The sequence below is a fragment of the Cetorhinus maximus genome, chromosome 19, assembly GCF_964194155.1.
Source record: "Cetorhinus maximus chromosome 19, sCetMax3.hap1.1, whole genome shotgun sequence".
Taxonomy (NCBI): Eukaryota; Metazoa; Chordata; class Chondrichthyes; order Lamniformes; family Cetorhinidae; genus Cetorhinus; species Cetorhinus maximus.
In genome coordinates, this window is record NC_135897.1 from 94,919,526 (window position 1) to 94,932,170 (window position 12,645).

The window sequence follows — 12,645 nt, forward strand, 5'->3', positions numbered from 1 at the left end:
GAGGGAATAGAATGAGCTTTCTCTTCTTTAAACTATTATTTCCAATAACGTGTGTTTAACAATAACGTGTACATGTATAAGCTAAATTGTAAAAGCCTGCAAAATGCAGGGCTGAGGACAGCTGTATCCTGTCATGAAGGAATTGATGCAAAATCAACGTCATGCAACGGAAGAATTATTTTTCCTCAAGATGATGAAAGTGCTTATGAATGTTTGAAATTGCAAGCTAGAGTGACAACTGCCATTGTATGTGACAAAGTTCGCAATTTAACAATGAGGTAGGTGGCTTGGTGACCGCTGAATTGGACAGAGCAGGGACATAAGATGGAGGAAGAACAGGGTGGCTCTGCAAGATGCTCATTGGGCAAAGGGAAGATGGGATATTTACTGTGCAGAGGGTCTAAGCAGAGCAAAGGACCCCATGTGGAAAATAGTGATATGCTCAAGGAAATTAGAGATAGGATTTTCAGGAACAGTACAGAGTTAGAAAACAAGGCAGTGGCACCTAGCTTACATGGGTGGCTGGCAGGAATCCAACACCTATCTGGCGAAAGAAGCTCAAGACACAAACGTGTTACTCTGACCAGTGGCCTAATAGATGATATATGATCATTTTGGAACTGTAAATTACTGCCTGGACACTGCTATGTGCCAATAAAAAATTTGCTGGGACCAAGTGGTATCAAAATTTGATGCCCTTGAAATTCTGACACTATATCACTAGCGATTACAATTCAAAGGTACTTCATTCATTGTAAAGCACTTTGGGACCTCCTGAGGTCATGAAAGGGGTTACAGAAATGCAAGATTTTCTTTTTACTATTGTCTAAATGGCTACTAAGTATGAAGCAAAACAGGGAAGAGGTTGCATTGGAGGTTGCACCAGGCAATAATTAACCTAGGTAGAGCCCAGCATTGATTGTGCTCCTGATATTATACAGCCTTGTGATACTTGTTCTCATTGATAATATAGTGTTTGCCTGGCATTCTGCCACAAATACTACATCAGCAGCTGACTCAAAAGAAGCTTTTTTTGTGCGTTGTCTCACCTGGTCATCTGTTGCTGCATCTTGGAACTGAACCCCAAACCAGCCAGAATTACCGAGGCCCTAAAATAGAGAAAGAGACCGTCAAATCAGACAGATGTAGATTTTTGTATTGTGTTATGATCCATGCTGATGTTACTACTGGACAAGCCAAATCCCGGGATGGAACCTGGCTTGATAGATCCTAACTATTTTTTATTTAGATTTTTTTTGAGTGTGGCTGCTGAACAGAGTTGCTGGAGTCATCTGATGAGCTTTTAACAAAAGGATAAAACATTATTAAACATGAACTATATTATAATACTCATTCACCCACATCTATACCTTTACAGATATGTAAAGATTTGTAAGGATAACACAAGTTACAAAAGCTATCTTATGCCCTACTATTCACAGTAAGTACACAGTCCATGTAAACCAAGAGGTGACCTGTGGTCAGACACATTACACATTGAAACCAAGTGACAGATGCCACCATAAACAGCTGCTATGGACCTTTCCACAACTCCCCCCACCCACTCCCAGACACTTATCACACTGTGAGCCAACTGGTCTCAATGAACTCCATCCGAGGGCTTCCAAATTCCACTCTCAAACAACTTGCTTGGAATCTTCTCCCAAACGACGCTTTCTCTTAGACACCTTCCACAAGGGTCTACCTCCAGGGTTTTGAACTCTCCTTCCGATGCTCCTCTCCCCAGATCGCCACGTGCATTCAAGCTTCCTTCCATGCACTCTCTCTCACTGACTCAGCCATGCCAACAGAACACCACCGCTTCACATGCTCATGGAAAAGAGTTACAGGCCTTTGGCTGTCCCCTTGGATCTTCTGGCTTCTCACAAGCTTACAATGCTTTAAATCTGTGTCCTGCAGCTTTCTCCCTTTAAGCTTGGAACCTTTCATTGCTCATCACTCAACTTCATTAAACAGGGCCTTTTCCAGATTCCTGTCCTTGCCTTCGACTTAACTGTCCTCTTGGGACCTTTCCTATTCCACTGCCCCGGGTTTGGGGACTTTCTTCTTCTTTTGGGAACCTGTTTCTTGCAGTTCCCTCTCCTGTCCTGCTTCTCCTGGCAACTGGCTTCAACTTTAGTTTGGGACTTGCTATCTGTCCCTCTCTTGTGCTGCTTCTGCTAGCAACTCCTTTCAACCTTGGAGCACACCGACCAACTGCACTCAAACTGAACTGAAACTATTTTTCTGTCTCTGCGGGGGGCTCCTGTTGCTTGGCAACAGTAGTTTTTTTCTACCTTGTTTGTCTTACCTTCCCTTCAAGAGTCATAAAATCGCATTACAATGCAGGCATCTTTTAAAGTGAAGCTAAAACTCAAAAACTCAAATTCTCCCTTTCTTACACACAAATACATAAATATAAATCAAACTTCATTCCTACAACCGACAAACACAAATATAACTTACTTAAAATATCTCTATTGCTCAACAATTGGAATTGTTCTAAGTGAGAGGTGAAAGCAGGGGAACACGAGAGAGAAACAAATATGTCCAGTGAATTTCATTAAGGAAGGGAGAGGTGAAGGGGTAAAAAATGATCTAGGGCAAAAATGGTTTAGGGCAATACAATTTTGCAAGGCCAACTCTCCACACGTTCCAATCCAAACAGCCAAATTATCTTAAAACTCTCTAAACATTTCCAGCGTTCTCAATTACACTAAATACCAAAATGTGTCAATATATTGCTCTGGAAAATCTCATTGCTCCAGCACTGTACAAACTTCTGACAGAAAGCTTTACTTCCCCCTTCTTTAAAAAAAAACACGTGTACAGAAATGTCTACACAAAAAAAATGTTTCTTTTTGTCTTCTCAAAGAAAATGACGTCCATCCCTCTTTGAGGATCTCCAGTAACATTTTGGAGCTCACTCCTCTTTTCGTGAAACATTTGCACAATTGGTAGCTGCTACCAATCCATCTGATCTTGGCAATCTTCTTATTCTCTAGCATCTGTTTTAAGCTTGCAATGTCAATTCGCAATCTCTTTTCATTAACACACTTTGTAAACTGAACATTTTCCCATAGTGACCTGTCTGTAAGACATTTGATAGGTATCGTTCCCGAATACCCTTATCCATTTAAAATTTCTGCCAGCATCTTTGATACAAAGAATGCCACATCTGCCATCTCAACAAGAGCGAGAGTCTCCGCTGCAAACGCACTTTTTACGACTCGTCGTATCTTTTTAAATTCCCATGCCAAAGGGTGACATTTACCATTTCCTTTATGAGAAATATCATAAATCCTCCTGCTCTCAAAAATCCATCACATAGATTTGCATAAGACGCGCCACTAAACACAGTTTCATTTTCCTAAGGTCACCTAAAGATGGGAATTTCAAAACACACTGCTCCATTTTTAATTTTGTCAATGTTTTGTTTGCCCCAAGTTATTTCTTCAACCTCGGGATCATTCACTTTAGTGCTCAATTCCAAAATGTCAAAACTGACGTCTGGCCTTGTTTGCCTAGCCTACTGAGTTGCCCAGTTAGACTTCCGAGTTCCTCTTTATCTATTTCAGAAGCCACTGTATCTTTCTGGGAGGCCCTACGCCGACTAGTTGCAATGGGATTGACACTCTCTAAGTAGCTTGCTGATATAAAATGACATGTGATCCACTCTGCCTGATTTCCAATCCAATGCATTTAAATGCACCGGAAGCCTGACTTCCAATTTTGAACTCGGTTCTGCGCTCATTAATGACAACCGTTTCAAATTTGCTACCACTACCCCACAAAAAATCATCTACATGCATCATAAAGATGTCTGCAAGCTTCTCTCCATGGTGCCAATAAAACATTGCTGATCTGCCATCATCTGAAGACAGCCCAACTTGAACAAAACTGACCTCACTGAGAAATACCAAACTCTGGAGGTGTCATTTAAACTGTATACACATTTATTTAGCTTCCAGAGTCCCTTCTGCTTTTGGCGCCTCTTTTAGTGGATGAAGAAAAACTTTCCTTTGAAGTTGGTGTCCCCACAAAAAAGCAGCTTTAATACTGATTAAACAGAGCCAAAAACATCTTCAGAATAATTTTTTCTGCCATAGGTGAATCTATTCATATCCTGGTCACCCAATTTTCCTTCAAAACCTCGTGCCACTCACTTGGCTTTAGCTTTATAAGTCCCAAAAGGAAGCACCTTTTCTGTGCATATCCATCTGCAATAGAGCTGGTTGTACCCTATCTGCCACCTCAGTGTATACCCCAAATTCTTTCCAACTATGCAGTTCTTGCAGTTGGCATCCTTTATTAATTTATCAACTAATTTGTTTGAAGCTATTAAGACTTCATGATCACATGGGCTCTGCTCCTTGAAGCATTACTAGTCTATGCCATATTCCTTGACCTTGTAAGCTACGCCCTCTATACTGCCCTCTTATCCACGCTCCAGGCTATTACTGCTTAATCTCCCTCTCCTATTTATGGATGTTCTTTCAATAGTTGGCAATCTCTTCCAAGAGGCACGTTCACTGCCAGACCCACTGTCTGAACTGATATTGCGTTTTCATTTTTTTTTACTTCATGTTCCCAATCCATAGGCCTAACCTGTCCTTTATCTCTTACATTTAACCAGTTTTTATATTTTCCAGTGGCCTTCCCTGCTCTACCTACAATCGTCACATCCCTCCATTGACTGGCCCCTTCTGGCAAGTATGTAACTTTAGTGCCAGCTTTTGACAGTTGTCCTCTGGGGCCAATAGCCTCATCTTGCTCATCCAAATTGCTGTGCCCATCTTCAGATACCCTGTCAACTTCAGCAACTTGGTTCTTACAATCATACAACATATGGGTATGAGAAGTACATAGTTGCTCATCACTTCCTATAATTCTTTCCAGAGCCGCAAATTTGTAATCTGCACCAACTAACCTCGATGAGTGTACCCAAATAGTCTGGTTCCCATGCTGTAAAATGACTGTTTTACCATCCTATAACTTTTCCCGGGCCTTTCCACTCGTTAAGCCCATTCTCTTTTATGGTATATCATGTCTCCCTGATTGAAAATCATTTGATGATGGTACATTATGTCTTAAAGCTCGCCGAATTCTCTCTGAAACTTCGGCTTTAAGGAATGCTCTTCTGCCCATGGGAGTGCATTTAAATGCTCAGAAAAAGTAGAGCTAATCGTAAGTCCCTCCCAAGCTGGGGGATGATCACTCAGGACTGAAGGAATTTTTGGATTTCTACCAAAAACCAACTGATATGGACTATAGCCATCCACCATCTGTAGTGAATTCTTGGCATGGACAGCCCATGCTAGAGCAGATGTTAACTTACAGCTTGGTCGATTTGCTAAAATCTTACGAAACATTTCATCTATCACCGCGTGGTTCCTTTCACACGCTCCGTTACTAAAACGGCTTTCTGCTGCTGTATTCATAACTATTATATTCATGTTTTCCCACATATCCCCAAACTTATCGTTAGCAAATTCCCCTCCATTACCAGTGAGGAATTTTGCCGGTGGTCACAATCCACTTTTCCATAACCTGGTTCACAATTATTTTCTTTACTGTATATGATTGTCGACTGACTGAACCTTGTTGCCAAATCTACAAAAAGTAAAATAAAAATGTTCTTTTCTTTAAACCACATCTCTAAATCCATCGCCACAACTTCATTGAAATCTCTCACTAAGGACAGACTCACAATCAGCCGTGACTGTGTCCTTTTGTATTTCTTACATATATCATACCTATCGCTTATCTTCTCTAAGTTTAGTGTACTCTCTATCCCTTATCCCTGAATCCCTTAGCAAAATTTTTAATCTTTGGGGAGAAAGGTAGGCGAACTGCCAATGCAATTTTAACACAGTAAGCTTTTTCCTCCTGCAAATTCCTATCTCCTGATGCTAATAGCACTTCTTTAATTTCCTTAGTAGAAAAGTTAGGTTTCATTAAAGGAATGCAGTAGTGTCCATATTGCGTAAATTGTAAATCCACAGGATTTCCAAATACAATGGCCTTGTAATTTTCCATTTCCAGTTTCTACGTTTTTTCATCGATGGCCTACTCAACAGTAACTGTGCTTTGCTAGACACTATGCCCATGCTGATGAAATGATTGGCTCCAATTATCTTACAGGGAATTAATACCCTTTTTAAAGATTTTAGGAAATTATCATCTCCAAATCTAAAACGGGTGGCATTCCCAAATTCTTTAACCTTATTGTGGTCCTTGTCATTTAAGGAGGCCATGTAGTATTTTAAGCAATCTATTCCACACACAGTAGATGTGCATCCACTATCTAACACTGCACAATTGAAGGACTCTGCAACCAAGACATTCAGCACTGGGCTGAAACTTTTTGTAACTAATACAATGCTCTCTCTTTGGCCAATATCTCCATCTTCTTCTTCTGGGTCTTCTGTCTCATGTTTAATTTCGAACATCTTATTATATCACTTAGGGCGGTTCATTGCATAATGCTATTTTGAATCACATCTCAAACACCGACTGACCACACCCTGTGCATTTCCAAGAATCATTCTCTTGTTGTAATTCCCCAATTCTTTTCTCCTGCCACAATTGTTAAAGGTGTTTCTGTCTTCATTTTTCTAGTTACAAATCTCCTTTCGTACTGACGTCTGCATCCTGTTTCTAGACGACCTTGCCATCCCGTTAACATTGTATCCTCCATTTTCTGGCTTAACAGAAGCCGATAACTTCAATGTCAGCACTGATTGGGGAGTTTCTAGACGGAATTTTTGCAATCTTTCATATACTCCACTGAATTCCATTATGTAATCCTCCAACTTCCTAAATTTGTCAAAATCTGACCACGCTTCATAAGCACTTAATAAATCATCCTTTTGATAGATCTTATCCATAAAATCTAATAATGTATCGAAACCTTTATCCATGTCAAAATGCTCAAGCTCCAACTCAGAAAATACTTTGCATCTTATTTTGCTTTCATACGGTAGCCTAAGTGCCAAGGCGATTCGCTGTTTTTTTATTGGGCGAGGACGTAACCCGTGTCCACATGGTTACTTCATTCTTCCACTGGCCATATGGCTGGCGCTCAGAAAACATTGGTGGGCAATCATACCCCAACACTCTACATTTTGATTCAGCCATTTTTGAGTGACTCCAAACCACTCTGCTCTTAAAATTAACTCCAAATACAGTCTTTTGTCCGAAGAAAGCATGGTTTCTAATCTTTTTTTACTTACAATCAGTAACCATCCTCTGCTACCGCTGTTAAACTCCAATGGCTGTTAAAAATAAAGACCGAGACCAAGACTGACTCCTTTTTTTTTTTCCTGAGTTTTTTTTCGGAGCGCCGAGACAAATGATCACCAGCAGCTCCAAGAAATAAAAATTGTGCTTTCAAAATCTCTTGATATCGATTCCGCACGGATAAAGCGCAAGCACAATACTGTCTACAGAGAGAATTCACCCTGGGTACTTAGGTTGTTAACTGACAATTAGCAATTGAACTCTTTGTGAGTTAACTGCTTCCTTCCCCAACATGGATTAAGGATTGACTAACAGGCAGAAAACTGATTAGGAATAAAGGGGTCATTCTCGCATTGACAGGCTGTGAACAGTGGGGTACCGCATGGATCAGTACTTGGGCTCCAGCTGTTCACAATATATATCAATGATTTGGATGTGGGGCCAAATGTACTATTTCCAAGTTCGCAGATGACATAAAGCTATATGGGAATGTGAGTTGTGAGGAAGGTGCAAGGCTGCTTCAAGGGGATTTGGACAGGCTCAGTAAGTGGGCAAGAACATGGCAGATGGAATATAATGTGGAAAATGTGAGGTTATCCATTTTGGTAGGAGGAACAGATGCACAGGTATTTCTTAAATGGTAAGAGATTAGAAAGTGTAAATGCCCAAAGGGGTAAGGGTGTTCTCGTCAATAAGTCATTGAAGGCAAACATGCAGGTGCAGCAAGCAATTAGAAAGGTTGATGGTATGTTAGCCTTTATCTCAAGAGAATTTGAGTACAGGAGTAGTGAAGTCTTGCTTCAATTGTACAGAAACTTGGTTGGACCACACCTGGAGTACTGTGTGCAGTTTTGGTCCCCTTATCTCAGAAAGGATATTATTGCCATAGAGAGAGTGCAGTGAAGGTTCACCAGACTTGTTCCCGGGATGGCGGGGCTGTCCTATGAAGAGAGATTGGGGAAACTGGGCCAGTATTCTCTAGAGTTTTGAAGAATAAGAGGTGATCTCATTGAAACCTACAAAATGCTTAAAGGGATAGACAGGGTAGATGCAGGTATTTGCCCTGATCTAGAACCAGGGGACACAATTTCAAAATAAGGGGGAAGCCACTTAGGATTAAGATGAGGTGAAATTCTTTTACTCAGAAGGTTGTGAATCTTTGGAATTCCCCACCTCAGAGGGCTGTGGAAGCTCAGTTATTGAATACGTTTAAAGCAGAGTTTAACAGATTTCTAAATACCAATGACAAATGAATGTGGAGGTAATGTGGGAAATAGGCATTGAAGTGGATGATCAGCCATTGAAGGTGGAGCAGGCTCAGTGGGCTGAATGGCCTATTCCTGTTCCTATGTTCCTGTACAGGAGGCAAGCATTTTTAATGCCCTATTCAATAGATAACATCTCTGCTACTGCAGCATTTCCTCAATTAGGTGAGGACCTGTGGCATTGTGTCCACCTGTACACAAATCACAAAACTTGTAGACAGGTAAAAAAAATGCAATGTGTCAAATTACCTCAAGGACGCTAGGATACAAAAGGAGTAGAAATCACAGAATCATTACGGTGCAGGAGGCCGCCATTTGGCTCATCATGTCTGCACCGGCTCTCTGAATGAGCAACTCACCTACTACCATTCCCAACTTCTCTATGTAACCCTGCACATTCTTCCTTTTCAGATAACAGTCTAATTCTCTTTTGTATGCTTCAATTAAACCTGCCTCCACCACACTCTAGGGCAGTGCATTCCAAACCCTAACCACTCACTGTTTAAGAAAGTTTACCTTTAATGACTTTTCCACATATACACCTCATTTGGAGTTGTACCTTTTATTTTATATTGACTCTCCATGTACTTCCTACCAAAATGAATCAATTCGCACTTCTCTGCATTGAACTTCATCTACCACCTGCCAGCCCATTCCACCAACCTATGCCCCTTTGAAGTTCTACATTATCCTCCTCACAATTAACAATGCTTCCAAGTTTTGTATCATCCGCAAACTTTGAAATTGTGTCCTCAGGAAAAGCAAGAGTCCCAACACTGACCTTTAGGGAAATTCATAACAAACCTTCCTCCAGCATGAAAACATCCATTAACCATTACTCTTTGTTTCCTATCACTCAGCCGATTCTGTACCATACTGTTACTGTCTCTTTTATTCCAGGAGCTCTAACTTTGCTCACAAGTCTGTAGTGTGGCAATGTATCAAACGCCTTTTGGAAGTCAACAGCATTGCCTTCATGAACCCTCTCTGTCAACTCTTCAAACTACTCCAGCAAATTAGTTAAACATGATTTTCTCTTAAGAAATCCATGCTTTCCTTAATTATCCAGCATTTGCCCATGTGTCTATTAATTTTGTCCCTAATTATTGTTTCTAGAAGTTTCCCCACTACCAAAGTTAAACTGACTGGCCTGTAGTTGCTGGGCTTATCTTTACACCCTTTTTTGAACAAGGATGTAATGTTAGCAATTCTCCAGTCCTCCAGGACTACCTGAATCTCAGGAAGACTGAAAAATTATGGCCAGTGCCTCTGCAATTCCCACTCACTTCTCTCAGTTTCCTTGGAGACATCTCATCCAGTCCCGGTGCCTTATCAGCTTTAAGTACAGATAACATATCCAATACCACCTTCTTTTCAAAAGAATCCATAAATCCATATAGCGTCTGAATTACATCCTCTTTCAGCATGGCCTGGCTGGAATCCTCTTACTTGGTAAAGACACATACAAAGCATTTAGTATCTCAGCAATGCCCTCTGCTTCCATGTGTAAATCCCTTTTTTGGTCCCTAATAGGCCCTTCTCTTCTTTTTATTATTTATATGCCTGTACAAGACTTTGGGATTCCCTTTTATGCTAGCTGCCAGTCTCTTTTCATACTCTCTCTTTGCTTCGTCACCTCTGCTCTGAACCTTCTGTATTCAGCTTGGTTTTCAATTCTACTTTTGACCTGACACTTATCAGAAGCAAACTTTTTCTTATTTATCTTAATGGCTATGTCCTTTGTCATCCGGGGAGCTCTGGATTTGTTTACCCTACCTTTCCCTTTTGAAGGAATGTACCTTGACTCTGCCCGAATCATCTCTTCTTTGAAGGAAGCCCAGTGATCAGCTACCATTTTTCCTGCCAACCTTCGATTCCAATTTATTTGGCCCAGATCCATTCTTACCCATTGAAGTTAGCTTTCCCCCAGTTAATTATTCTTACTCTGGACTGCTCTTTGTTCTTTTCCTTTTGTCAGCCTAAGCCTTATGATACAATGATCACTGTCCCCTAAATGTTCTCCTATTGACACTTGATACTCTTAGCACACCTCATTTCCAAGAACCAGGCCTAGCAGTGCCTCCAACCTAGTTGAACTGGGAACATACCGAAGAAAATTTAAACACTCTGGGACCTCTTGTCCCTCTCTGCCCTTTACACAACAACTATCCCACTATCCCAATCTATATTTGGATAAAGTCCCCCATTATAAGTACTTCATAATTTATGCACCTCTCTATAATTTCTTTGCAAATTTGTTCACCTACATCCTTCTCACTAGTTGGTGGGAAATTATGCAGCATTTACAAAAAGGTCCTGGCAGACCCCATCTGGGGTTCAGTTCTGAGCACCATAGCTCAGGAAGGTTACTTTGACTTGGAGGAGATGCAGCACAGATCCAACAGAATACTTGTACTAAAAGGGTTCAGTTATAGTTAAGTGTTGCATAAACTTGCCCTGCTCTGAGTTTAGAAGGTTCAGGGGTGACTTAACATGTATAAAACATTACATGGGCTCGATTGGGTAGATAGAGAAGAAACTACTTCTTTTGATGGGGGCAAACAAGATGATGGGGACATAATTTAAAAATTAGAGTTAGAGAATTTAGGAGGGAAAATCAGGAGGCACTTTTTCATACAAACAGTAGAGGGAAGTGTCCCTCAAAAATCTGGGGAGCAACTAGAGTTTGAGGTTCAGATATATTTTGGTTGAGTAAAGGTGTCAAGTGCTTAAGTGAGTAAATGCAGCTGTGAGGGACAATTTAGCTATGATCTGACTGAATGACACAAAAGGCTCTTTGCCTCCTCCTGTTTGTACGTTCTATCGTGCATTCTCATTTGCTCCTTCATCTATCACCCAAAGGTGCCAAATCCTGGATTCCCAAATAGCCCCTCTGGTACTGCCAAATGCCTGTTCTTCACATGCAGTGTCAGTAGGCTATATGGCTGGGGGAGGGTGCCTGGGGTAGGCAAGGGTAGACAATAGTTAATTCCAATCCCATTCTCATTTGTCATCCAAACACACACACTTCTCAGCCGGCTCTTTGGGTCAGAGAAGTTGTGGTTGATTTTCACGTCTCTCCAGGTCACAGGTTACTGACGTTGCCATTGCTCCCTTTGCAGAAACGTTCTTTTACCTTCAGTGTGTTCTGATACATTACTCTTACTTCCTAAACTCTGAAACAAACTGTCGTTTTCAAAGGATTCATTCTAAACGCACCTGGCTGGAGCCTTGTCTGCCTCGATCTCCTCCAACTTTGCGTAAATTTCTGTTAGTTTGCCGCTCTCTGTACCGTCACTCCTATAAGAGAAAGTCACAAGAACAGTTAGATTTGCAGCTTACAAGTTGAACTCCAACATTACTAACTCAAAGGTAATGTACATCTTTTCTTTACCCATTTTCTTTCCACTAGAACTTACACTGCAATACAGTATGTGGTGCGCTAGATACCCTAATCACTCCAGTTTAATGATTGTGTTTCACATCCAAGAGCATTGACAAGCAGTACAAAGCCAAGCCCAATCCCACACTCATTTGACCATCACACCCACACTTTCTCATCTGGACAGCACCGTCCAAACCCACGACCTCTTCCACCAAGAAAGACAAGGGCAGCAAAAGCGCGGGAACACCACCACCTACAAGTTCCCTTCATGCTACACACCATGCTGACTTCAAACTAAATCGCCATTCCTTCACTGTCGCTGGGTCAAAATCCTGGAACTCTCACCCAAACAGCTCTGTGGATGTACCTACACCTTGTGAAATGCAGCTGTTCAAGGTGGCAGCTCACCACCTTCTTCTCAAGGGCAATAAATACTGGCCTAGCCAGTGATGCTCACATCCCAGGAACAAATAAATAATAAATAGGGGGTCACTGGAGCATTAACCCCAAGCTGGTGTGCCTCTGCCCTTCCCTTGCCCAGGTGGCATTTAGATCAGTACTAGCACCTAAGGCAATCCAACTGGAGTTCAAATTTGGGATTTTCTGCTCTTTATGTTGCAGCTTCATACTGACGACCAACTGAGAAACTGGGGCTCTTCTGTTCGCAATAGCTGACTTCAATTCATGTGTTCCTCTGAAGTTTGCAAAGCTGGGCAAAATGCCAAGTTCCATGAAGCTCACCACAGCTTGAGA

General features: G+C 41.3%; 1 protein-coding gene and 1 pseudogene across 2 annotated transcripts in view; both read right to left on the reverse strand.

Annotated features, from left to right (window-relative positions):
- abcf3 (ATP-binding cassette, sub-family F (GCN20), member 3) overlaps positions 1-12,645 on the reverse strand; it is a 144,413-nt gene that overhangs the window by 63,315 nt on the left and 68,453 nt on the right. For both annotated transcript variants that reach the window (XM_078564404.1, XM_078564405.1), the window contains 2 exons: positions 11,727-11,807; positions 1,050-1,109 (listed from right to left, as the gene is read on the reverse strand). In XM_078564404.1, the coding sequence (XP_078420530.1) occupies positions 1,050-1,109; positions 11,727-11,807 (141 nt within the window). The remainder of the gene's footprint in view (positions 1-1,049; positions 1,110-11,726; positions 11,808-12,645) is intronic.
- On the reverse strand, positions 7,339-7,510 carry LOC144694339 (U11 spliceosomal RNA; annotated as a pseudogene).